The 27,104-nt window shown below is 31.4% G+C and overlaps 4 protein-coding genes across 5 annotated transcripts in view; 3 read left to right on the top strand and 1 right to left on the bottom strand.

Annotated features, from left to right (window-relative positions):
• The first annotated feature begins 27 nt into the window (after window positions 1-27).
• LOC139086532 (uncharacterized) lies at window positions 28-5,106 on the top strand. Its single transcript, XM_070634997.1, has 3 exons — window positions 28-40; window positions 3,154-4,201; window positions 4,533-5,106. Exons 1-3 carry the CDS (start codon window positions 28-30, stop codon window positions 5,104-5,106), a joined length of 1,635 nt encoding a protein of 544 aa, XP_070491098.1.
• Window positions 2,877-7,770, top strand: LOC139086210 (peroxidase-like). The gene is made up of 7 exons (XM_070634589.1): window positions 2,877-3,325; window positions 3,391-4,201; window positions 4,533-5,485; window positions 5,658-5,743; window positions 5,869-6,922; window positions 7,023-7,395; window positions 7,456-7,770. Exons 3-7 carry the CDS (start codon window positions 5,472-5,474, stop codon window positions 7,768-7,770), a joined length of 1,842 nt encoding a protein of 613 aa, XP_070490690.1. The 5' UTR covers window positions 2,877-3,325; window positions 3,391-4,201; window positions 4,533-5,471.
• Window positions 7,771-8,153: 383 nt separating this feature from the next.
• Window positions 8,154-9,747, bottom strand: CtsB (Cathepsin B). Its single transcript, XM_070634630.1, has 5 exons — window positions 9,571-9,747; window positions 9,390-9,495; window positions 9,031-9,312; window positions 8,898-8,971; window positions 8,154-8,832 (listed from the first exon to the last, which is right to left on the bottom strand). The coding sequence occupies exons 1-5, from the start codon at window positions 9,637-9,639 to the stop codon at window positions 8,371-8,373; spliced, it is 993 nt and encodes a 330-aa protein (XP_070490731.1). The 5' UTR covers window positions 9,640-9,747; the 3' UTR covers window positions 8,154-8,370.
• A 389-nt stretch (window positions 9,748-10,136) lies between these two features.
• Window positions 10,137-27,104, top strand: part of LOC139086250 (fibroblast growth factor receptor homolog 1-like) — a 40,614-nt gene continuing 23,646 nt past the window's right edge. For both annotated transcript variants that reach the window (XM_070634643.1, XM_070634644.1), the window contains exon 1: window positions 10,137-10,334. The gene's annotated coding sequence lies outside the window, so the exon portion shown is untranslated. The remainder of the gene's footprint in view (window positions 10,335-27,104) is intronic.

Below are 27,104 nucleotides of genomic sequence, written 5' to 3'. Positions count from 1 at the left end.
TCTGTTGTATAAGCTCCACATAGGAACATGGTTGCCGTAAGTAAGTGCAATTCCCTATTCCCGGCAATGGGCCCTCGTGCACCCCAGCCAAGAAAGTATTTAAAAAGTGTTAAGATTTAAAAAATAACTCTTTTCGTAAATTTTAATAAGATTTTTCAAGGAAAAAAATCAAAAGCTTCAAATACACATCAGGATAATAAGTCCAGAATTGAAAAATTTTCTGGGCTTAAATTGCACGAAGAGATAATAATCCCAGGAGTAATTGTACGTGGACTTATAATTGCACTGAACAAACATAAGTCCAGGAGTAAATGTATGTGGCCTTATGAACTACACGTGCAGATTATAATGCAATTAGCATTATGTTCTGGACTTATATTTTGGTTGTGTATTAATTTTGTATCTGGGATTATAATTTCTGGGATTAAAACCCAGCATCGACATTTACTACTGAAATAAATAGTGAATAAAAATTACAATTAAAATCGTACGATTGAAATCGAAATCAAAAAAATTGCATTGAAAAAATCGTACGATTGAAATCATAATTTAAATTCAATTTCAATTACAATTATGATCGTAGGATTTAAATTATTGCGATTGAATCGTGTTAATTTCGATCTTTTTTACGATCGAAATTAAACGATTCAATCCTAAAATTGGGATCGAAATTGATTGTATGAAATTTTTTTTGTGGGTAATGATTATGATTAATTTTGAAGGATATTGATTCGGATTCTAGACTGTTGTTCTTTTGTGAATGTTGATGCATTTAATATTTATACTGGATCTGCTGGAACAGCTGAATTTTCTGCTGATTTGCTGATTCTTCTCTTGATTTTCATTGATTTTCAGCAGAATTCTCATTCTTTTGGCTGTTTTATTAGGAACTGAGTGCTTTTTGAATACAGTGATTTCATATTTTGGTTCAGTGAGGCTATATGGAGCTTAGGATGCTTATAAAAGCGGAAGTGCTTAGTTCCTGAGATCTGATACACTATCATTTCGAGAAATGAAATAAAAATATTTTTGGCAGTTCCAGCCAGTTGGACATAACCAGTTATCAATCAGCCGTTAATTGGAAGATATCGATTATGCATAATGTAACATGTGTCTATCAGTATACAGGATATTTAACGTTTTGGACTAATTTTTAATCACTTCAGTCGGTTCCACCTTTGATCCAGAGCAGAATAGAATAAAGTAAATCGTCCAAAAAGCAACTTTTTATGTTCAAATGTTTTTTAATCTCGATTCCTTTGATTTGTTTGTGAAATATAATAATCTTAATGATAACTGGCTATGTCCAACTGGCTGGAACTGCCAAAAATATTTTTATTTCATTTCTCGACGAATCATGACTTTTTAAGCATGTGATCAGATCTCAGGAACTAAGCACTTCCGCTACTTCCTTTAAAAATCAATAGCCTCACTGAACCAAAATATGAAATCACTGTATTCAAAAAGCACTCAGTTTCTAATGCAATGAGAATTCTGCTGAAAATCAATGAAAATCAAGAGAAGAATCAGCAAATCAGCAGAAAATTCAGCTGTTCCAGCAGATCCAGTATAAATATTAAATGCATCAACATTCACAAAAGAACAACAGTCTAGAATCCGTATCAATATCCTTCAAAATTAATCATAATCATTACCCACAAAAAAATTTTCATACAATCAATTTCGATCCCAATTTTAGGATTGAATCGTTTAATTTCGATCGTAAAAAAAGATCGAAATTAACACGATTCAATCGCAATAATTTAAATCCTACGATCATAATTGTAATTGAAATTGAATTTAAATTATGATTTCAATCGTACGATTTTTTCAATGCAATTTTTTTGATTTCGATTTCAATCGTACGATTTTAATTGTAATTTTTATTCACTAGAAATAAATAATAAAATAATCAAAAAGCAAGCATAAAGTCTATAGAATATTTTCCTGAAACTTGCTAGTTTGTCCGATAGCAACCATTCCTATAAATACAGTTCGTTCACCGTAAATAGCTAGTATGTGTGTCATGAAAGTGACTGATAAAAGTAAAATTAATCTATTAAGCTGTCTGCATGAATGTTATAAAACATTAGAATTACACTATTTTCGTGTATCTTTGTTAGATCAGATCAGTAATACATTTTTCAAGTAGGTATTAACTGGTACGTTTCAACTAGAGGGCTTGTTCCGATTTCGAGACACTGCAAGTGACTGGCTCTTTTCCAAATCCAACGTTGAACTGAGCTCAAAAATCAATCTACACAGCGGCGCATATTGCAATGTTGCCATCATGACGACGAAGCGGCAGTATGCTCAAATCCACTTGGCAAATTTGGTTGCTTCCGTGGAAGCCTTCTGACAAATGTAGTTCTTTCATCAAGTGCCTGTCACTGCCGCTTTGAATTTGAATATGTGCCGATCGGATAAACCTAATTCAAATCCAGGTATAATGAACTCTGACTTGAGGCAGAGGCGGTTTTTACCGAATCAAGCATGGAGCCAGAATCAATCTTGCCTGGAGCCGCATTTTTGACAATTTCTAATTCCTGCGCCTTTCAAATAAGTCACTAAGCCATCTAAACTTCTGAAAAACCCACAATTGAAAATTATAGGATTCGAAACGATGACCTTCAAAGTTATCAATCCAAATACTTGTCACATTACTTCATAAAAGCATTTAACTACAACTCAACTGCTTAGCAAGAAACTGTTGTGTTATAGTCTTGATAAGAATATAAAACACAATGTTTTCTTTTTAATTACATATATTAACTTCATTTTTTCAAGACAGCAGTGCTATTTTTATTAGTAGTCGCCGTCATTTGAAAGAAACTAGAAGTTTAATAATGAATTTTTTGAGATTTATTCAATTCTCATTAATCTGTGCTGTGGCTTGTGGACAAAGCTTGAAGCCTATAAGAAATGATTCAAGCATTTCCAAAGCTTTCTTTGATGTTGTTGATGCATTTTATGTACAGAATAAAATCCAGTTTGACATCAAAATAGTTCAAAAGATTGATGGAATATTAAGTTCGACTTATGATGAAATTCTAGCAGTGCTGGATGAATTGACTTCATATAAGATCGATCATTGGAAAATGAGGTCATTTCGACATAAGCCGATGGTTAATTCTTCAGTTTTATTCTTTGTAGATTCATGTGAAGCTTACTTTACAGCACAAAAGCCCGACCTGCTTAATCACTTTCCAACAAAGTTGAAATTTATATTCCTGGTCGAGAATTGTGAGCTTGATTTCATAAGGTTCGGCATTGATAGACTTATTGTATCTAAGAAGATTGGTCCACGCTATGCAGCAATCGATTGGTATGAAGTTCTATTCATCATCGAGACTAATTTTGTACATCTTGGAGCAATTGAATATTTCACAGATGAGGCATGTAATGAGCCACAGGTCATTCTTCTAAATTCATTTAATAGAGCCACACAAAAATGGAACAAAAAATTGGAAAATCATGAACATTTCCAAAACTTTTACGGATGTCCTTTGAAATTGGGTTTTGTAACTGAACAACTTGGAACTTGTTGGGCAGATTACAGTGACAATAAAATTTTGAAAATTGGCGGAATTATCACAGAACTTTTCAAAATGTCATCAATCAAATTAAATTTTCAACCAATGAGTGATGTCCTTATTGCTAATGATAGTGATGCATCCATATTCTTGGCGAGATATTCAAAATTTATCTTTGAACATCACTCAACAGTAACATTTTCAGCTGATCAAGATGTTATTATTGCTACACCTGGTGAATTATATACATCATATGAGAAGCTCTTATTGCCGTTTGATAGTGCAACATGGAAGTACTTACATATTACATTCGTTGCATGTTTTGTTGCTATATTTGCAATCAAACGAATGCCAAAGTTTTTCCGGCAAAGGATATTCGGTGATGATGTCAAAACTCCAGTATTGAATGTCATTAGCACATTTTTTGGAATAAGTCAATTCAAGCTGCCTATTAGACACATGCCGAGGTTTATTCTTACCTTATTTATCTTTTTCTGTTTGATTTTTCGTACATGTTATCAAAGTAAATTGTTTGAATTTATGACAAGTGAGCCGCGACGTCCACCACCGATGACTATTGAGGATTTAAAGAACAGAAATTACACAGTTCTTACCGATTATGATCCTGATATTTTTTATACGCTACTTAATGATGAAATTATGGATTGGTAAGTCTGAAACTTACTTTTTATGTATTTATTGTTTTAATTTCACTTTTTTCGGTTTGCTGGCTGTGTAAAGCGCGAGATCACAGCAACCAGACATCATAAAGATCCGTTTTATTTAGTTATTGACTAATAACTTGATCAAACAGCTTAAAACTAACTTTAAATGCTTAAATTAATAATTTTTTTCCGAATTTTTCAATTTATTTACAAAAAACTCCAAAAAACTTCCCCTCGACAAAGATTTAAATTCTTTTTGATCGTTAAATTTCAAAAAATATTTGACTGTTATTTATCACAAAACTCCAACTAAATTCTATTCAATTATTTACAGGCCAAATGTAAGCTTCCGAAATTCTAAAGAAATCCTTACCTTAATGTGGTCTCAAGCTCAAAACTCATCAGCTAAAATTGCAATGATTGTTTCTGTTAATGCACTCAACTTAGCTTATTCCAGATACAAAGTAAAATGGCATGTATTACCGGATTATATTCATCATACAGCTAATTATGGAACTATGATGCTGAAAAATAATTATTTGTACACAAGTATCAACAAAGTCACTCAGCAGTGTATTCCAGCAGGCATCCTTGACTTTATGATAACAAATTGTAAAAATTCCAGAAAATATAAAGTCACTGACAAAAATTGGGCAATTTTGCAGTTTAACAACTTGGAATTTGGATTTGTCATATGGTTTGGATGTTGTCTTGTTTGTATCTGTGCATTTTTGTGGGAAATTGTGATTGGAATTGTAAAATTAACAAGTAATTCCTCAATTTATCAACTCTCAAGATTGCGTCACAGGAAGTTACAGTTTGCGAAGATTCATCCAGGAAGTTTAGAATCAGATCGTGAGGAAACGCCAACTGACCTGGATGAGATTAGAATGTTGAACTTGTCGTAGATTCTTTAAGTTCGAAACCTTACTATTTCCAAGGTTCAAGAGATCGAAAGCACACTTCCTCACAGCAATGCTCGAGTGGGACTCGAATCCCCGTCCAAAGAATTCCAGTTACATGCTTCTACCAAAGAGCTATCGAGGATTGTTTGGAATCGTGGAACAAAGCACACTTAAACCTTCATTCTCTGTCCAATGCTCATTACACAGCATAAAATCAACAATTTCTCCCAAGCGGAACTAGATTTATTCGCCAAATTAATGGATTGAGACCAGTCGTCGTGGAGCTGTCAGGACAACTTATCGCCTTACTGTTAATACGGCGACCACGCCATCTTTTACCGAACACATCGTCCAGTTCTTATAACACAATGTATTATACAATGTAAATGTACTTTATGTAACAATGCATTATGATAAACTTTATTAATTACTTTAGTGAAGTTAACTGATTTTAGTTACTTTGTATTAATTTCCGGAAGTGATAAACTAATATTTTCATTTATAAACGGCACGCAATGCAATAGAACAAGACATAGTTCTTTTACTATTTATAGAATGAAGGTCTTAGTCTTGCTAGCATTAATTGCTGTTTGGATTGGATATCATCAATCATTGGCGGCTGGTAATCAGCAACGAGCAGGTAAGGATTCTTTTCCTAACAGGCATAGAGGAAATACCACTGTGGGACCTAAAAGTGATCGCTTTGCCTGTTAGGGTTTAAAACATAGTCCAACAATATCTTAGTCTAATTCCATTTTTTTGCAGAGTATTGCGAAACACTTACCCGACGCATAAAATGTCCACGCACATCAAAATATCGTCTATATAACAACAGATGCAACAACCTAAAAAATCCATTTTATGGTGCTGCAAACACAAAACTTAAACGACTCATGAAGGCAAGGTATGCAGATGGAATTTCTCAACCACCAAAATCAGTGACTGGAGCAGAACTGCCAAGCGCTAGAAAAGTATCACTTGAAGTCTTCAAAGACATAAAAACCCCAAATCAAAAATATACGCAAGCCTTTGTGCACTTTGTCCAATTTATTGCTCATGGTATAACTCATGTTTTGAGAGTTGACAAAAAGCGTGGATGCTGCAATGAAAATATGCAGCTTGATAGTGATCGTGATGAAGGCTGCTTTTACATCCCGATTCCTGAAACTGATGAAATTCATGAAGGAATGAAATGCTTAAACTTTATGAGATCAGTCACAAATTATGACATGAAATGTAATAAAAAAGAACCAAAAGCACCTGCTGATCAAATAAATAAAGCAACATCAAGTTTGGATTTATCGAATGTTTATGGTGTTGATAAGAAAAATGTTAGAAATACACGGACATTTAAAGATGGACAATTAAAGATGGATAAACGACGTGACACAACATGGCCAACGCAGGAGAAAAACACTAAAGATGTCTGTTTCAATGATAATGCAACCCAGACTTGCTACACTAGTGGTGATAATAGTATCAATCAGACTCCAGCACTATCAGTTATTCAGATTCTTTTTGTCCGAGAACACAATCGCCTTGCTATGGAACTGAAAAAAGTAAATCCGCAATGGCCAGATAAGACTTTATTCCAGGAAGCAAGACGCATCAACATTGCTCAATTCCAATATATCGCCTTCTATGAATGGTTCTCTTCAGTCTTAGATGAAGAAACCATCAAATCAAATGGTATTGAATATCAACCGTCCGGAAGTGAATATATCAATAATTACAATGATACCTTAGATTCAGGTATATACAATGAGTTTTCGGCTGGAGTATTTCGATTATTTCACACAGATATCAATGGGAATTTGAGGTTAGTTCTTACTAAATGCATGATCCAGGAGGGCTAAATCACCAAACCCAACCCAATCCCCTCCGGGTATGATCGTTACTAAAATCTTTTAAATTTACAGAATCGTGTCTGAATCCGGAGATATTGAAAAAGAACTAAGAATGTCTGACTATTATTTCCGTCCACATATCATCGAAGAAATAGGTAACTTTGATGGTTTACTGCGCGGATTGATGTCTCAACCAGCTGAAGATTATGATGAAAGCTTCGATCCTGAAGTTCGTTCATTTTTATTCAAATTTGATAAGAAAGTTGGAAGTGATTTAACCGCTTTAGACATCCAGAGAGGCCGCGATCATGGACTTCCTAGTTACAATGATTTAAGGGAGTTTTGTGGACTTCCGAGGGCAACGGAATGGAAGGACTTTAAAGATCATATTATTGGAAAGAACATTGCAAAATTAAAAATAGTTTATGCACATGTTGATGATGTTGTAAGTATGACTTTAAATTAGAATAAAGCTATCAATTAACAATCATTAATTTATTTAAAGGATCTGAATGTAGGTTCATTACTTGAAAACCCAATAGGACCGGAAACCGAAATTGGATTTACTTACGCCTGCATCTTAAAAGAACAATTAAAAGCATTTAGAACTGGTGATCGTTTTTGGTTTGAACATAACAATCCCGTAGTCAGATTCACTCCAAATCAATTGGCCGAAATAAGGAAGTCTAGCTTCTTGCGGATAGTTTGTGACAATACTAGAAACATCTTCACTGTCCCCGAAAATCCATTTTTATTGAATCAGAATCGTGTTAAATGTTCAGATTTACCTAAAGTTGATTTGTCATTGTTTAAGGAATAACCAGCATATATCAAAAATAAAGTTTGTATTATTAAGGTTGCATAACAATCAGGGGTTTTGAATTGATCATCAACTTGAGTCATCAAATTTGCATGTCATATCTACATAGTTTTATAAGAAACAGATCCAAATAGTTAATCCATGACTGACAACTTTGATGACTTTTCGATAATTTTCCAGCTATCGACACAACTGTTTATACATCAACAACAAAGCAATGAGTCATCAAATCAATCAATCCATGTCATTGTATCTATGTGCTGTTTCTACCTATTTGCAATTAAATCCAGGCTACAAGCAATTATGCTGACTTTAATGCATACAAAACATTCTGAAATCAAAAATATTGACAAGTTTCACAATTTTCGGAATCAAAAAACTCATTTAGTCATCATTATCACTTTATTATTCAATTCGTAACAGCACAACGTCATATACTCTACATTATCAGACTTTTATTGTAATTAAAACATGATTAATAATAAAAAAATAGACATAAAATCGCATTATTGTTCTTTGTGAATCAAACGTATTGGGAAAGAAATGAACAACCAGGAAGGTTAAATAGAATGTAAACTAAATTGATAAGCCTCAAATAATTTAAACTTTTGGAATTCCAGCTGAAATTTCACTTTCAATTCCCAAATGATCTTCGCCTCTCAAGATCTTGAAAGTACCATGATCACCCCAATCGGAGTTCCAGCTGTTTGCAACCCACCAGAATTTGGTTCCATCTTCAACACCCCATCCGAATAACTTGATTGCATGTCCACCTAATGCCTTTCCAGCTACGTGCTTATAGACACCTGATTTGTAGTTGACAAAATCTTCATAGACTGTGAATGCAGCTTCGACTGGTCCGTTCTTGAAAATTTCAGTACGAATTTGATCTTCGTCGCGTTTGACTGAGTAACTTGATGCTCCGAAATGTTTATCGGCTTTAAAGTCAACTTTGTATGCTGAGTTTGAGCATTTGTTGTTGCATTTTGGTGTCTTTCCTTCTCCGCTGCATGGCATTCTAGTTCCATTGACGTGATGTTCACATGGTGCAATTTCGTATGGCTGGAATAGTAATACATAACATTAGTCATTGCTTATCAATTGAAATGATGATTAAAAGTACTTACAAGGCAGCCAATTGATGAGTTGTATGGACCACCGCTTACAATTCCTTTGCGTACCCAATATGACCAAGCAGATCCTAAGATATTCCACAATTATCATCAAATTCTCACTTAATTTAATCAAATATCTTATTACCTGGAAATCCACCATTACATCCAAATCCACAAGTGTGACAGCAGCTAACTAAATGCTCACTCGAGAAGTGGAAATGCTGTGTAGCATTTGAATGGATACACCAACGATCACTCATAGCTTCTGCAGCACCGAATGCCCAGCATGATCCACAACTTCCTTGATCACGAATTTCACCGATTGTAGGGCAATTAGGCCATTGAACTCGAGCATCAAAATTATCCGGAAGTGACTCGATGTTTCCAATGTCATGGACTAATTCTGGCAAGCGGAAATGTGAGCTATCTGTAGGAAAAAATAGATCCAGAAAGGGAAAATGGCGTCAACAAAGGAATTTTTGAGCATTATTTATATTTGTTTACCTGGATGAACTCCCATTAATCCTTTTAAGAACTTAATGTCTGTATCTTCATGAAAATTACGTCCAGCCTTCCATGTCGTCGCCTTACTATTGATTAAATTGATAAACTAAACAAAAAATTTAGAACAAAATGATTAATTCAATTAGTAAGTAAGACGCAAATATGACAATTCAATACTCACATCATCAGATAACGGATGATGAGCGTTGGAAATTACAAAAAATGTAGCAAGTAGAATTAATATTTTCATTTTTTTATTATCACTTAATTCCAACAAAGAAAGCAAAATTCTTTTAAAATACTTTATTTATTCTTAATCGATCTAAAGCACAAAAACAACTGAGACTGATTAATCAAACAAACACTGTTTTGCTGTGTAGGGTACACTGTTGAGAATTTTTGGTATCAATAATTTGAATTTTAAAAAGCCGTTAGAGAGTTTAATGGGGAATTTTGATGTTTTGAGAGTTGACGGTAGAAGGGAAGATAGAAAGTGGATTTTTGGGGTAGATTTGGGGTTTTGGGGGACTTTATGAATGAAGTTAGGTCTCTTTATATATTGTTAACCTGATTTTAAGGATTTCATAAATTTTAAAGCTTGAATTCATAGAAAAATTCAATGATCCTCAACAACCGCATGTTTATGATGATTTCGCATGTTTTATTTGTATTATTCGCATGTATGCCAGCATGAAGCATATGAGAATGAGGAAAAATTCAAAAATTATTTCAGTATGTGAGAATCGATCGTAGCGTTAAGACGTTAATTTGTAGTTACTGCCGGGTCTTATCAGATACTTTATTATCCTGATTAATTCAACCACGGTTGATCCTTGTGAAGGAAATTGAATTAAATAAGTGAATTTTAACAGTGCAAAAAGGATTAAAATTAAGAATAATTTAGACTAAATTGAAGGTTCAGTCAATTTATGAATGAAATATAAAGTGAGTCAAGATTAAGTTTAGAAATAATTTAGTGGCAATATGAGAATAAATGAGAAGATCTCAATTTATTTTAAACATAAATAAATTCAATCACGATGAGATTTAGAAAGCAAGTAAATGAATTTATGGTTGTGTATATACATAGAGTGAACATTCAGTAGCCAGGAATGGAATGGAATGGATTTAAGTGGAAAATTGCTCATTGTTTAAAATAAAATAAAAATAAAAAAAAAATACTCAATATATTTTCACAATGATCAGCATCATCAGTTTCTGTGCATTGCTGCATTTCTCCTGAAAAATATTGAAATTTTAAAGAATTTTTTTCAAAGTTTACTTAAATAAAATAATATACAAATGGAACGAAATATTCATTTACTGTTGAAACGAAGATTAATGCAAGCAATTTTTCTCGTTCCTTTTTTTTGCGAAATTTCTTTTTTCTTTTTTTTTGAAAAAATTGCGAGGAAAATGCTTTTCTATTGTCGGCTAAACATAACGTGATCTTTAAGTAAACATTAAAAATACTTTTGAAACTGAAAACTTGTTCAATAAAATTTTTTAATTAACTAAATATTGCAAATATTCTCAAAAAGAATCTATTGTCGATGTGCAAAACGTGTCTTTATAATAAATTGACTTGAAAAGTTGAAGAAATTAAAAATTCTAATAAAAATATTTTTAGGTAAATTGAAAATTTTTGTTTGAAGGATTCACGATGGGGCACTGTGTGAAAAGAATTGAAGGTGAACAGATCGTTTGTGGAGTTTTCCATAAAGTCGTAAAGTGGCTGTGATGATTATTTGAAAATTGAAATAAATTTTCTCTTAATTTTTATTGAAATTGAGTTTTTTAATAGCTTAGTTCTTAATTTGAAATTAGAAAAATTTTGAAAAATTCGTTTTGTGAATTTTAAATTAAGTTTTCAAATTTCAAAATTGAATTTTTGAATTGTGTAATTTGAGTTTTTGTTTAAGAATCTTAAAATATAAATATTCCATTTTTGAAATTAGATAATTTAAAAAAGATCAAATTTTGAAATTTGATATTTTGAATATTAAATTTTAATAATGAGGAAACTTAAATTTAGTAATTTTAAAGACTAAAATTAAAAAACTTTAAAATTTAAAATTTTAATTTCTTTAATAATTAGAGTTTAATTTTAATTTAATAATGAGTTTAATAATTATTTAAATTATATTTTCGAATGATTAATTCAAAATTATTGAAATTTAATTTTCTAAACTTTAAATTTTAATTTTCTAAACTTTAAATTTTAATTTTCAATTTAATTTAAAAATTTTCAATTCAATTTAAAAATTTTCAATTCAATTTAATATTTTCAATTCAATTTAAAAATTTTTAATTCAATTTAAAAATTTTCAAATTTGAATTTTAACTTATCAAATTTAAATTATCAAACTATTAAAATTGTGTTTTCTGATTATTAAATTTAAAGTATCAAATCGTTATATTTAAAACTTGTTAAGTATGAGCTCAAGGGAATGAAATTTAAATATTAATACATAAATTTAATTATTGTTCAACATTTTTTCAAATAGCTTATTGGTATGAAAAAATCAAAAATCAAAGATATATAATACAAAATCGACAATTTTCAATTTTGTTACATTTTAACGAAATGTTTACAAAAGAAAAATAATACTGATAATGCTAAAAAAAAATCTTTTATTAGCTTAACCTACAAAAATTTCTAAAACATAATTAAATATGTAGATTATTATTAAATAATTTTAATTACCGGCATTTTTCTGATAAGGATTTTAAAGGCCGTGCTTGTAGATTTTACTAAAAAATCTGAATTTTTCTTTGAAAATAATGTTAATAATTTGAAGAAAATTTAAAAAGTTCAAATTTTATTTTTGTTCAATTCTAAATTTATACATTTTATTAAATGAAATTTGCTAGTTAATTTAAAAAAAAATTAATTTTTTAAACCAATTTTATATTTTTCAAATTTCTTTCAAATTTCTTCAAAGTCAATTTCTTCATTTACATTCTATTACATTATCTAACTTAATAAACTCAAATTGAATCCAATTTTTAACCTTTTCTCCAATTCGCAAACATTAATTTATTTAATATCCAGGAATTGTCCATAATTTATTCCAATTTTATCATAAAGTATCCGCCGTCCCATCCTTGATCAAATTCAACATTAAATGGCAAAGTAATAAAGAAAAAAAAATCTTTGTTGCTTCTTTTTCTCTCTCCATTTGTACGTGATCAGTTTTGATTAATTCCCAACAGCAGTGGCAATCACATTGCAAGAATATTAATTAGAATTTCCTTTCAAGAATTCACATTTTTTTTTTGTCTTCACTCGTCAAACGCTTTATGCTTCGTTAAGAAAGGAGAAGAGTCGTTATTTTTAAAAATAATAGAAGCAAGTTCTGCGCAAATTTTTTTTTTTTTTTTTAAATAAACTTTTTATTCATTAAATTTTTAACTTAATTATGTACAAAGTTTGGATACATTTTATTTGTATTTAAATTTTTAAAGGATTCTGGCTTATCGCATTCATCACTTAGTTTTTGATTTTATTTTGAAATTGTTTTGCTTTAATTTATGTTGTGGTTTATTCGGTGTTTCGCGACGCAAGACGAGTGTTGAAATTCGCTTGCAACTTTCCGACGTAGTCCTCAATAGAGGGTATTTTTGCTTCAGTATGTAGATCTGATATCCTTTCATATCTTGTTTTGTTGAGAACAATTCTCAAGAATTTGTTTTGTAGTACTTGTAGTTTTTGTAGATGTGTTTTTGCCATCCGTTCATATGCTGGACAGCCGTATGTGAAGATGGGTCTCACGGCTAACTTGTAGATGAGAAGTTTGTTTCGAACGTCGAGATGTGAGTTCCTGCTGATGAGGGGATAAAGTAGTCTTAGTGCAGTGTGAGCTCTGTTGGTCACATATTCTACATGCTGCTTTAATGTCACTCTCTTGTCGATTATCATTCCCAGATATTTAGCTTCGGTTTCCCATTTGATGTTTTCGTTGAGGAATTCTGCGCAAAATTTTCATTGCAAATTTTCCATTTAATTGCCGCACTGTGTGCGTTTACATTCTGTTTTGTTTACATCATTTTCAGCACTCACTTGTGCTGTGCTGTATGTCTTCTCACTCACTGCCTCCCTCTTGTTCGACTAAAACAGTTTCTTTTTTTTTTAATGAATTACACTTGAATAAAATGTGTGAATTAAGAGTAACGCAGACGATGCTCGTGCCAAATGCGAATGATCGTATTCATTGAGAATATAATGTCATTAAATCAAATGCTCAAATATACAGTTTTTCAGGTGAACAGATTACAAATTGCATGCTCGTATTCGAATGTAATTTATCATTTGTGCTAACAAGAAAGGAGCACCGCGGCAGTATGAGAAAATTAAATTGAATTTTTTTTAATTGAGATAAAGTTTATGAGGCATTGAGGATGAGTGGATTAAGTGTATTTGTGGGTAATTGTGCGATTTTATGGCTTTGAAGATTGCTTTTCATGTTTTAACGGCTTTTGAGATTTTGAATTATTTTAAATGCAATCCAAGGTCAATGATGCTTTCATATTTGACTTTAATTCTTCATTTTTCTCAGTTTTAAACAGCAATTTAGCATAAAAACCATAAAATAAGCTTCAAACGAACAGCATCGACCGACTTCCTATAGAATCTACAACGGAAATTTCCTTTAATCCATAATAAATCACATTTCATCCAAACTGCATACTCATCATACGTTTTAACGGCTTTTGAGATTTTGAATTATTTTACATGCAATTCAAGGTCAATGATGCTTCCATATTTGAGATTAATTTTAAAATTTTCTAAGTTTTAGACAGTAACTCAACATAAAAACCACAAAACAAACTTCAAAAGAACAGCAAGATCCGATTTCCTATAAAATCTACAACACAAAGCTTCCTTAATCCATAATAAACCACAATTTTTCCCAAACTGCATACTCATCGTCCACTTTTTCACGGAAATGAACATAAATTCAAAAATAAATACCGTTTTATGTGATGATAGAAAATCATGAAGCAATAATAAACTGCATAAAGTGCAATAAAGAATTATTAAAATATTAAAAAGCCTGGCATAAATCATAACCTGATCCATTTCGACTTTATTATTTTCATTCATGAAAAATAAATTTCAGAATTTCTTCACAATGTAATTGCATGCTGTAGATTTTTAGCGCATTTTTGAAACTTGTTTTCAAAAAGGTAGCTTAATAAGTCACTTTGTTCGGCTGTTCGGGCGAAGAAAAACTTTTTAACTAGACATCGTAGAGAGCTCGGAATGGTTTTAAAAGATCAGTTCCATTGTTTTATTGGCCGCAAAGTATTTTAAAAATCTTAAAACGATCTATAATTACGAAAATTAATGAATTTTATATTTCAGTACAAAATGTAAACAAACTTTTGCGAAAAAGCTTTGAAATTTTCAAATCCGTTAAAAAATTTAAATTTCAGAAAAACGTTATTTCAAAATATTCTTAATATTTTAAAAATTAATTTCTTGAATTCTTTCTTTAACGAATCTTATCGATCTTTTTTTGCATAGCGGACAGAAGTGACTTAGACCTTACTGGATCTTGTTTTTGGGTCTAGAAGTGTCCTGGATCTTACTGGATTTTTTTTAGGTCTGAAAATGATCTGGATCTTACTGGATCTTGAATTTTAGGCCTAGAAGTGACCTGGATCTTACTGGATTTTGTTTTTTAGGTCTGGAAGTGACCTGGATCTTACTGGATCATGAATTTTAGGTCTGGAAGTGACTTATTAATCAATTACTGATTGCTGGGACAAAAATGCGCTTAAGTCCCTCGAACAATAACACGAGGACTTTTGTAATTTTTTCCTTCATATTAAGCCATGCATGTCTATTTATATTCATTTCTGTCAAACTGCAAATTGTAACACTTTTTTAAGTGCATCGCTAGACAAAAAAACAATCTGAGAGAAAATAAGTCGACGAGATGAGATTATTTAATATGATTTAATCAGACATTAAGACTCAATATGCATTTTTTATGCATCTGTGACTAGAGAGATCAATTTTGTGGACTTCTCTTTTTGTTTATTATTCCTGAAATGATTTCCGTTCTCTTGAGTTTGATGGGCATTGACTTATATTCATTTATGCGGGCAGTGAAAGTAAATTTACTGTATAACAAATTTCGATTCTTCTTCCTGTTTAATGAATTAATTTTTATACAGCACAGTACTTAATTTTTATTTTTCGGTGTTTCCATGAGGTTTCTTTTTTTGAGGAGGAAATTCGAATTTATGGATATTTACTTTTTTGAATTGCTTGTTATTGGCTTGGATATTAGATTTTTACTTCAAATGACTCTAGTTTATGAATTTTACTTAGGGAATTGAATGTGAATGAACTGTTGCCATGTTTTATTATCATTTTATGCATTTATTATGTAATAAATCGTTGTATTGATTGAAATATTCAATAAAAACTTTTCGAAGTGAGTAAATTTTTGTGACCGACATTTTTAGAGTTTGAATTTTGAAAAATCGGTAAAAACTTTAATGTAAATTTCTAAGTAAAAACTAAGATTATTTTAAAACTACAGGCCTTCAGTCTTGGACAAACTATGAGATATAGTCGAAGACTAAGATGCAGGAAATGCAGTCTGACGGCTCAGGTTCGAATCCTACTAAAAACAATGCAAAACCACCAGAATTTCAATATTTTGTCTCACTTTTTTCATCTAAAAACCTTAAAAAAAGAAAAATCGAGATCAACGTGAGTCATAAGCCATATATTTTGAAATTGTATACGATTATATCGGCAGGCAGTCAGCGGATGAATTTCCATACCTCGAAAAAAAAGAAAAGAAAATATCTTCTTACGTACAAGTTTTTCCTCTCATTTGGATTAACTCTTTTAGTCTATTTTATCTAAAAATATACAAATGTTTGTAAGACGAGATGAGGAAAAAAAAGAGTCTTGGTACGAATGTATTGTGGATGAACAAAAAAAAAAATAATTATATTCATGTCTTTGAAGTTCTGACTTAGCGATATTTGCGTTCACTTACGTTCAGAGATTTCTTAACGTCGTAATTGAACTGCGAAAAATGAAAATCCAAATGGCTCAATAACAAGATCACTCTTTTGTAAATATCTATTACAGCCGTATAGGAACGAGGAAAGGGAATTTCTCCATATGCGTTGTGCTGATTGAATTTAAAGTAAATTGTTGTAAATCACTTTAAGGGGTTTTTATTGTATTTACGCACATAAATTTATGATTTATGCCGCTATCACTCTATAAATATTTCTTTTTATGCTTCAATTGATCAAATAATTGCTGTACGTTCTTGTGATAATTTCACACGAATATGGGTTGGAATTGGGAATAAATGAAGAGTTTGTTGAAAATTTTAATCGGCTTTTAGATTTAATATTCATGCAATAAATTTCAAATCCACTAGAATATATTGTATGATTAAGTGAAATATCGTTCAATTTTGTAATGAAGTAGTGTAAGTCATGAATTTTAAGTTTTGAATGGGGAATTTTTGTATTTTAAATTGTGGGAATTTATGGGAGAATAGAAAGTAGTGAAAGAATTTATGTAGAATTGGATTAAGTCTAGAATATGTTCATGTCTTGTATGTCTTGAAGCAATTGTAGCAAATGCAGTAAATTCATAACATTATCCATAATTTTCAAAGAAACTACCTAAGGGGATAATTTCTCGGATATAAATAATTTAATTATTCTATATTCTATGTTATGACTTAAGAAATTGGTTTCAAATGAGGTACTAGGTCAGTAATACGCAAGCATTTATTTTTCTACAAAAACACCACTACGGCTCATAGCCGGTCTCAAAGCGGTCTCTTTGTCTGTTGATTGTTAGTCTTGACCGATACCACATACGACATACGGATCAGAACAGAATTGACATGAATTTTTGTCAACACACTAATGTGCTGTGGCACACAGATTGCCCACTACTGCTCTACATAGACAATACAAGAACATTAAGTTGTTCTAGAAACACAATTTCAAAATGAGTAATTAACAACTTTTGCTCACCATCATCCTTCCTCAGAACTCTGAATGAACTGATTTCAACTTCTTCAAGCAAAATTCCAATCTACCCAAATATGTAGCACAACGTGTTCGCTATGACCAAGCACGCTAAGAACGAAGTTACCCTGCTGGAATCTTGACGACTGGTCATCTACTAGTTATAACGTATTTTTGTCTACTCGGGTGATTAATTTATTTTTAAGGTGAATTATGCGATTTATCGCATTGTGCCGATCGGGCTGCTTTAAGCTCCACTCTCCCAAACATGCCTCTGGTCATTGTTTAACCGAAAAACTCAGCAATTTATAAAACAAAATTACTTAATATTCTCCAAATATTCTCAAATTAGGCCATAAATCAAAATTCCCAAGTGCTCTTCATTTAAGAAAATTTAAAGTGATCATCTTCAAAAAAATCTATTTTTGCTGGAGAACTGCTTAGCATTAGCATTAGTTTCTAAGGAAGACTTGAAGAACCGATCATCGAAATACAAATAAAACATGATAATATCCAGCCTTGTTAGTAGTCCAAAAATTTTGCAAATTGATATGTTGCATGTCTCAAGATTAGTATGCAGACCACGCAATCTGTGGCTGACCACAATGATAATTCACCAAAAACATATGATTTACCACTGAAATTTAATCGCCAATAATTTATTGGAAAATCGTGATAATGATCTTGTCGATAAGTTTAGGATGTTGTTTTTGTGGTTTAGAGTCTAGATTGTTCTGCGATGAGGTAGTTAAGCTGTGGATTATTAGCGGTAGTTGTTTGTGAATTATGTACATTTGTTATATCTGAAAAGGTATCCGAGTTACATAAAAATGGCAAAAACATTAATACTTCATTAATATGGATGTGATTTGAACTCTGCATAGCTTCTAATTGGCTGTTAACAGAATCTTTGTGTCTCCTAGTATAGGCTGGGTAATTTATCATATTTAGTCTAATCTGCGAGTCCAAAATTAGAGACAATGTAGATCAAGTGGCTGAATTGTGGACTATAGACTCAAAATTCTAATATTTGTAAGGAATTAGGTTCGATTCCCAACAATTTCAACGTTTTTTTCGAGTGGCATAATGCGATGAATCGCAAATTTTGACTTAAAAATGGGTCCAAATTAGCAAGTTTGTGTCAAGTCATATAGCGATCAAGCAATGCTGTTCGGGTTGAAAGGATGCAGATCAACAACAATTTTACTTAATTATTTTAAATGACTAAGTCAATTCCTCTTATCAACATAACCAATTACTCAAAATAAATCATAAAACCCAATAAGGTCACATTCCATAAGCATCATAATCTAAAAATACTACAAGTAAATCCCAAGAATCATCTTCCATTCTGTATAAAATTATTACGATTTTCAACTCGCGACCTCATCAACGGCAATCTGAGTGATTTCGCAAGCATAATATGAATCATTTCCATGTGTAATTCTCATGCATACGATGAGATATTAAGAGGAGAAAATACGCAAGAATCCGATATATCCACAATAAAAAAAATGTTTTTTAATATTTTGTATGCATACATTAATAAATAGAGCAGTGGTGGACAATCTGTGGGATGCGGCACTCTAGTTGGAAGGGCAAAATTGTTGGAAATGTCGTGAGCCGTATGTCGCGTGCGGTTTTGGTCGAGGTGACTAACAAAGTGGGCCGTGTCACAAAAAAGGTTGCCCACCACTGATATATGTATAGTGTCTGAAAATACACATCTGAATATTTATTTATTTTATTTTTTTTCGTGTAAAGCGATTATTTGAAAACATTTGGACATTAGGGCAATAGCACACATTTATTTACTATAAGACTGAAAAGAAAAGAAGGGAAAAAAGTCATTTTTCAAATCTACGAGCTGATTTGTTTGTCAAGAATCACGGCTAGTTTTTCTTTTTGTGTGTTGCTAAACGAAAATTTTTGAGGAAATTTTTCTCTCTTGTTTGTGCGAAAAGGAAAAATTGAAAATTGCCAGATACAAAATTATTAATTTTTATGGAATCAATTATCACATTCCATTAAGTATGACGCTGGCTTTTTGAGAAAAATGCACTTAAAATTTGCATTAAGTTAGATCAGGAAGGAGATTTTTTGATGATCTAATCTAATTTTTGTAGGAACTGCTGTAATTTTGTCATAAAAGTTTCTGGCTTTGATCAGATTTGATAGTTCTTGGATTTAGTACTAGATGAGTAATTAATACATTTAGTAACCAGATCGTTTAAAGATGAATCATGGACAAACATTAGATATATCTCAGAGCTTGAAATCGACAAGTAGTTTCAATTAAACTGAGTCACGAACAGCGTAACATATTCGCTAGGATACCCAAATGTCGCCGTATCAACAATAAGATGCGTAGCTCCCTTGACGATATCGTAATGACTGATTTTTATCCGTTTTTACTGCAATAATACTGTTCATGGCATTGTTACACTCGACATTTTCTCACGAAATCTAAATGGACTTCAAGCTCTTCCTGAGCATTTAGGGCTCTGCTACACTGTCAGACAAGGGTGTTTTGGGAGTCAAAACAACTCATTTTTTGATAAAATTCTTCTATTAATCAGGATTTTTCGAGATATAAATCCAAAAAAATTATGATTAATTCCAGTTTATTCATTAAACTCTGTACGATGAGTTTATAAACTACAAAAACTTAATTTCACTACTCCAGCTTATTCACAAATTGAGTTTGTTCAATATTTAAGGAATTAGAGATTCTTTCTTCCAACTTTCTTCATTAAACATCAAGTTTGTCATCAAAATACAATGTTTTCTTGCTTTAATGTTCGAATAATGGCTAATCATCCTCGAATTGGCAAAACACCGTTAGAACTAGTCATTAAATAAACATTAACTTGCATTTAACCTAGTTTGAACGTATTTTTGTCCACTTGGTATATTTCCCATAGTTAGCCTAAATATCAACCAAAGAGTTCCTCAATACGATTCAAACTATGTAAAACTACCATATCCCTCCCTCAATTCAATCCACAACATCACAAATCCAACAAATCTTTAATCACATTAGCACAAAACCAATTCAAATTCACTCCGTCTACCCTAATATCCATCAATCTTAATAAAAACAAAAATTCTGCATCTGTGAATCTACAGATGATATATTTGATTACTTTTGACCTATCAATTACAAAAAATGTAATTCATAATGAACCTCACTAATAAATTATTTTAATAGATAAATCCCCTCAAGTCTCATTTCATCAATCTCTCAGCTATATGAATGCTTTTCTATCATCTGTAAGCCAAAACATTCATTTCTTTCCTTTTTGTCTTCTTAGAAAATCACAGTGCGTCGTCTGTGAAACTCGTGAAATTTTTTCTATGAAATAAATATAAAAAATAAACCTAAATATGAGAAGATGATTTGTTGATGTCAACATGAGAACATTATAATAAACATTAAGGTCATTTGGATATACGCGAGAGAGATTTATTTTTATTAGTCGACAAGCAAATCGACGAGATATTAGTGTATGTAAGAATCAGACTGAATGAAAGGCAGTGAACATATGATTTTAATTTTGTTTTATAGACTGCTATCAGATGTGCGTTTAGAGTCTCAATTTAATGATTTGCCACTAATCTACACACATGATTTGTATGAAATCACATTTCATCTCAGTTTTTTTTTTCGGCGAAACTGATTTAAGTTCTTCTTGTTTTCATTTTCTGTTTACAAAAAAGATGTCCGAATATATATTATTAAAGCGCCAGCATTGTTTGAAAGTATATTTCTTAAATAAATTAAAATCAAGTTGGAAAGTTTTTCGACATTTTGGAATTAAAAAGGCTTTTTTGGAATCAAAACCTTTCATTCAAATTTCGACTTAACTCAACGAATTGCTTCAAAATTTGCAATCTACAATAAGATATTTAATCAATTTTCATCGAACAAATTTAACGAACTTATGAATTTTGAAAAAAAAATTGCAAAATTTTCCCATATTTAAGATTTTTATTGCGTTTTCTTCCATTTAACAGCATCTTTAATCAAAATTTAACTTAATTCTTCATCTTTAAGACGGCAAGAGCCAAATTTAATAGATTTCAGTCACATAATCACTTTCAATCAAAATTTATGACTCATTTGAACATTCTAACCAAGAAAAACTGACTCAAAAGTCAACCTCCAACTCCCAAATCCAAGCTAATCACATTCGCAAGTCATAATAAACCCCAAAAGAAGTAATCAAAATAATTGGCAACAAAAGATTAGCATTCATTTCTTTAAATGAGCTTTTATTTTTCAAAATCTCAGACAATCAAGTTAAAATTTTTAAAGTTTTTATCAAGAACTCTTTTTTGCACATAAATCATGTCACGCTAGTCTTTCTTTTTTAAGAATTCAGAGCGACTCCATCCTTCGAAAAAATGGAATGAATTAATTAATGAAATGTATGGGAAAACGTTTTGTGTGCGGTCCAATGATAAAATGGAATTACTTTGATGCTGTGTCTTTTTATCAGCAAATAATTTTTATGAGACGATCGTCGGGTCTGAATCACACATGCGAGCAGAATCTTTTTTTGACAAGCTTGTTTTATGATTTTTGACAAATTTTTTTTACGATGATGATTAAAAGATTACATCACAAATTTTTTAATGGCTATTTTAGTGCATTTTTTGATTTTTATGACTATATTTTGAAGGAATAAAGCTTGTTGAATATTCAAAAATCCTTAAACATTCAAGAAATTAAGACAAAGAAGTCTTTAAATGACATTCAGAGAACCTCAAAAAATTGCTTTTAAATTCATCCCATTATTCAATTCTAAAAGGATAATTTTTAAATAAAAGACGCTAGTCGATAAGATCAGCAGGCAAGAAATTAAATGAAGAACCACCAAAAAGTCACCACGTAATTAATTCTAAATTCATTCAAATGAATAAGACAAAGGCAAGATCGATTTGCACGTAAAAAGTCACGATATTGGGGATTGTTTGGGAATCATGTCAATTGGAGAGTCTTTATGGAGGGGGTCATAGCTTTAGTGTTCGACTGATCATTAAACCAATTGTATATGTTTGGATTGTGTACATGAGCTGCTAATTGTATCGATATTTGGGGTTTGACCCCTTAGTTGGCATATTAGACCAGTAGTGGGCAGCCTTAAATGCGCCATGGCACTCTATGGTGGTAAACCTCAATCATAGCCGCTCACAGCTTACGATTCATGACAATTTAAAAATTTCTGGTGTCGCGACTCACATGTTGCCCACCATTGCTCTAGGGTCTTCCAACTTAGGGGTCAAACCCCAAACATCAATCCAAATTGCTCCCCAACTCCTCCCCATCATTTTGAACCGACGTCATGTCTAAATGACCCCCATCAAAAAAATTATAATTCATTAAATTCTTAATTTTTCATGAAATCTGAGTTTCCTTATCGGCATGAATAATTATCATGGCTTAGAAACCATAAATCAAATTGCATTTGTCCACAAAAAATATTTTCTTTCTTTTGTCCATGCTCTCCTTTTGTGGACATTCATACAGGTCGTTAACACTCGAATGTGTTTCTTTTACAAATGCACGCATGCAATTAAAACAAAACAAAAAAATTTGAGTCAAAAAGCATATAACAATGTGTAAGGAATAAAAAATAAAGTAAATAAAAAATTTCCGCATAGCCAACGGCGATTTTCGTTGACACGATCATTTCGACAACAGTGAGAACAAGAAAGTATGAAATGAAATAAATGAAACCATCAACATGTATATCAGAGAAAAATGTGAGAATCAAATTATAACAAAAAAGTAAATCTTTTAATCTTTGCGAAAATAAAATATATTGGATTGATGTTCGGTGTATAGTTATGGTTGGATGTCTGTTGAGTTTATAGATCTTTATTTGATATTCAAGAAGATTTTGCGTCTTTTTTGAATCGGCAAGCAAATTTTGCATCTTTTTTGGATCAAAAACTAAATTTTGCATCTTTTTTGAATCTTGAAGCAAAACTTTGCATCTTTTTGTGGATCTTGAAACAAAGTTTTGCATCTTTTTTGAATCTTGAAGCAAAACTTTGCATCTTTTTGTGGATCTTGAAACAAAGTTTTGCATCTTTTTTGAATCTTGAAGCTAAATTTTGCATCTTTTTTGAATTATCAATCAAATTTTTGCATCTTTTGTGGATTTTGAACAGTATTTGCATCTTTTTTTGGATCTTGAAGCAAAACTTTGCATCTTTTTTAACTTAAATCGCGAATTCATAGCACCTGCCACTCTCATAATTAAATCGCCATTCTCACCGCACCACACGTTCCTAGTATGCAAAACAAAAAACTACATATGTGGTAACAAGCAATGCTCAGAAACAGGTTGCTGTTACACAACCGAATAAAAATCGTTATTAAAATTAAATTAAAATAAAAATTTAGAATATTTTTGACTGCGAATATGAATTTTTTTATAAAATAAGAATTCACATTTGGTGAATTTGATACAATAATATATGAGATTACTGCTGTCACATATATTTCGTGCATAATATTCTCAAATCTCTTAACGATAAGATTTCTTTTTTTTTTATAATTTTTAATTCAAATTTTTTTCATCTTGCGTATTCTCAAATGAACCACACTACACGCTCTTGATATTCATATTATTTTGTGTGTGTCTCTCTCTCATCTCTGATTGATAAGAATGAGAATCACTAACAAGTTGTACGCGACATTTGATTAATTTTTGCTGTCTAAATGAAAAGAGACATTCATGAATGTACAGTGACATGAGCATTTAATTTTTTTTTGTATTTTTTTGAAAGTGAATTTAAATTTGTTAGTGCTTATCAGTCATTGTATTGATGATTATTGCTGCTCATTAATCATGATCTACAAGTTCATTTTAATTAAAATTTTCTCTTCTTCCATCTCATTATGTGACGTTGTTCTGGATGAGTAATTTTGATTAAAACTTTGTTTAATTAGATCAAGAGTGGGCAACGTTTTATTTTTCGCGGGATGGATTGGTGGATAGCATCGATCGAAATTGCACACGGCATGCGGTTCATGACATTTTTAAGAATATTTGATGGCGCACTAGTGTGCCGCGGTTCAAAGGTTGCCCAACGCTGAATTAGATTCTTGAAATTACTTGGTTAATCGATCCAAAATCAGTTCCCTAGCCGGCGTGACTCTGACTTGGTCCGAGATTCGATTTGAATCCGGGACCATACCAGAGTCACGCCAGTCTAGTTCCAGAATTCGAATATTCGGTTTGACTAAAATCTAGCAATTTCTAGCTATTTCTCAATGATACCAATTCCATAACATTTTGGCAACACAAAGACACTAAAGGTCTAATTGATAGAGCGTTGATCTCTCTTGTATGTAGATGAGCTATTAATAGGTTCTAATTAATATATGTAGGTGGGGTGAAGATATTTTAAAATATTGCTTCCTTAAACATTTTGTTTGTGATATTTAAATCGTATTAATTATTTTACTCGTGGGAATTGAGGAATGATGGTAAGGAAGAATGTGATTTATTTTGAGATTTTTGGAGGATTTTAGAGTAAATTATGGGAATGTAGATCTTCTTATAGTTTCCTTGTGTTTAGAATTCGACGAATTGAGAGTTAAGGAATCAAAAGGAATTGAACCTTTGCTATTAGCAGCAAGAGCATTTAATCTCTAATCCGAGGATGCTTTTGACCTTAGATTCTGTAGATATTATATATATATACTGTCTTATTCAAAATAATTTTCAGTTATTTTGGATCCAAGGAGTCTTGCTCCGCTTTGCTGTTTTTACTAGGATTGTCTTGGCTTTCTACACAAAAAAAACACTATAATTCCATTCGAGCATCTTAACTAATCTCCAAAGAAACTTAAAACAATGCAAAAATTCCACCTTTGTCACCTCAAGAATGCAATAGACTTTATGCCATAGATCATGCAAGCTATTCCCACTTCACCATATCCAATTACATTAGACGTGCAATTCTTATTCATAGAGAAATAAATGTCATTAATTTTAAAATAAAATTTATAGCTACAAAACTTTAAATTATGAATGAAAATTTCACATGCCCATCCTCTTCTATTTATCAACAGATCTACATAGCATTTGCAATGTTGTCACATCCAATTCGCAAGTTAAACTAGATTTCATTTAGAACTTTGAATCTACAGATTTTTGGGATGTTTAGTTAAGTCATTTGGAGAGTCTAATTCGTACGAATAGATAACAGTTCATTTTACCCATAAACACTTTTATTCTCATTCTATTAGCGCAAAAAAGAAATAGAATTTTTATTGGATTTGTTCCTATAAATTTAAAAATAATCTCATTTTAAAGACAAAAAAAAAGGTTGAAGATTTGCATAATTTTCAAATTTCATTTAGATTCTAACAACAGGAAGAAATGGAATTCTTAATTTGCATAATATTTTTGCTAAATAGAATTTTTAACAAATCGATAAAACGCAGCGAATGAAATAAAAAATTAGAAGAGAAATTTTCATGTCTCATAAATTATTAATTTATTGCCATTTCAAGATCAATGGACTCTTGCTGTTATGTGATAAATTTGTAGCCACTAAATGATGGTTGCAAGTATCAGATGACGTCGATTACGGCGCATTGTCATACGTTATGATCAATCAAGCATCGTAAATTATCAATTAGGATGACGGTGTCGTAAATTTGGTTGGGAATTTTTCTCCTTAATTGAGTAACAAAATTTTAGGAGTTGAATTTTGATTTTATGAATTTTTGGTTGATGTGATTGAATTTGAAAGATTTGAGTGAGGTTTAGTAGGATTGGAATTTTTTGAACACGTGGGAACCCTCATGTTATGGTAGAACTATCGATAGAAGAATTTATGTGGTTTCTTTTGTTGTTATAATTAGAAATTTGTAAATTATACAACAAATGGAAACTATAGAGTAGATTGATGTTATTGAAGTAATTGTTTGAAGTTATGTAGTTAGTTTACAATCTATTACTACATAAAATATCTGTTAATTCAATCAAAATTTATTAAATTGTACATTTGCTTACAATTTGTTTGGTGGACAATCCCCTGATAGAATACAATGTCATAGAAGATCACCAATCATCAACCTTAGGTGATTATCAACCAAAATGGAAGGTTATATTAAAAATTACTTAGAAAAACGCTGAAATTTAAAGAACTTAGGCAAATAAATAAAAATTTAAACGAAATTTTTTAAATCTTAACGAAAATGCTCAAAATTTTGCTGAGAATATTCGAAAAATTTGTCGAACTTCCTCAAGATATTAGCGAAAAGTTCAATTTTATGGCCAGTTCACGTCGGTCCGTCAAAGGGAACAGACGTGTTTTTGATTCGCTCCGCAATTAATTCAAAATTCTCAAAAGCTCCAGATAACAACAACAGAGATTAAAGTTTCGAATCTCAGTTCAACTTGTTCAGACGTGTTTTGACTTGTTCGGCAAAATGGTAGAAACAACAACAAATCTCAACAACGAGGAAAGTAACCAAAAACTTTCGGAAAAACAACCTGAATCTCAACAACAAGATTCAGCACCCGTGACAACTCTCATCACCGAGGATATAAACAACGAAAAGCAACATGACATTGAGATGGAAAATCTCAAAACAAAACAGACAACAATGGATCAATTCGTCCAACCATTAAGGGCAGAAAAACGTCGCAGACCACTTGA

Source organism: Chironomus tepperi, unplaced genomic scaffold (genome assembly GCF_022539635.2).
Source record: "Chironomus tepperi strain 1889 unplaced genomic scaffold, CSIRO-AGI_Ctep_v1 contig_85, whole genome shotgun sequence".
NCBI classification, from domain to species: domain Eukaryota; kingdom Metazoa; phylum Arthropoda; class Insecta; order Diptera; family Chironomidae; genus Chironomus; species Chironomus tepperi.
The sequence above is the reverse complement of the archived record's forward strand: the minus strand, read 5'-3'. Positions and strand labels throughout refer to the sequence as shown.

Bases quoted from the DNA above. Each gene is read 5' to 3' on its own strand.
- LOC139086532 (XM_070634997.1), top strand. The intron at 4,202-4,532 runs GTAAGTCTGAAA...AATTATTTACAG, and splicing joins AATGATGAAATTATGGATTG to GCCAAATGTAAGCTTCCGAA.
- LOC139086210 (XM_070634589.1), top strand. The intron at 6,923-7,022 runs GTTAGTTCTTAC...TTAAATTTACAG, and splicing joins GATATCAATGGGAATTTGAG to AATCGTGTCTGAATCCGGAG. The intron at 7,396-7,455 runs GTAAGTATGACT...ATTTATTTAAAG, and splicing joins ATGCACATGTTGATGATGTT to GATCTGAATGTAGGTTCATT.
- CtsB (XM_070634630.1), bottom strand. From the start codon at position 9,639: ATGAAAATATTAATTCTACTTGCTACATTTTTTGTAATTTCCAACGCT. The intron at 9,496-9,570 runs GTGAGTATTGAA...TTTTTTGTTTAG, and splicing joins ATCATCCGTTATCTGATGAT to TTTATCAATTTAATCAATAG. The intron at 8,833-8,897 runs GTAAGTACTTTT...TTACTATTCCAG, and splicing joins ACTCATCAATTGGCTGCCTT to CCATACGAAATTGCACCATG.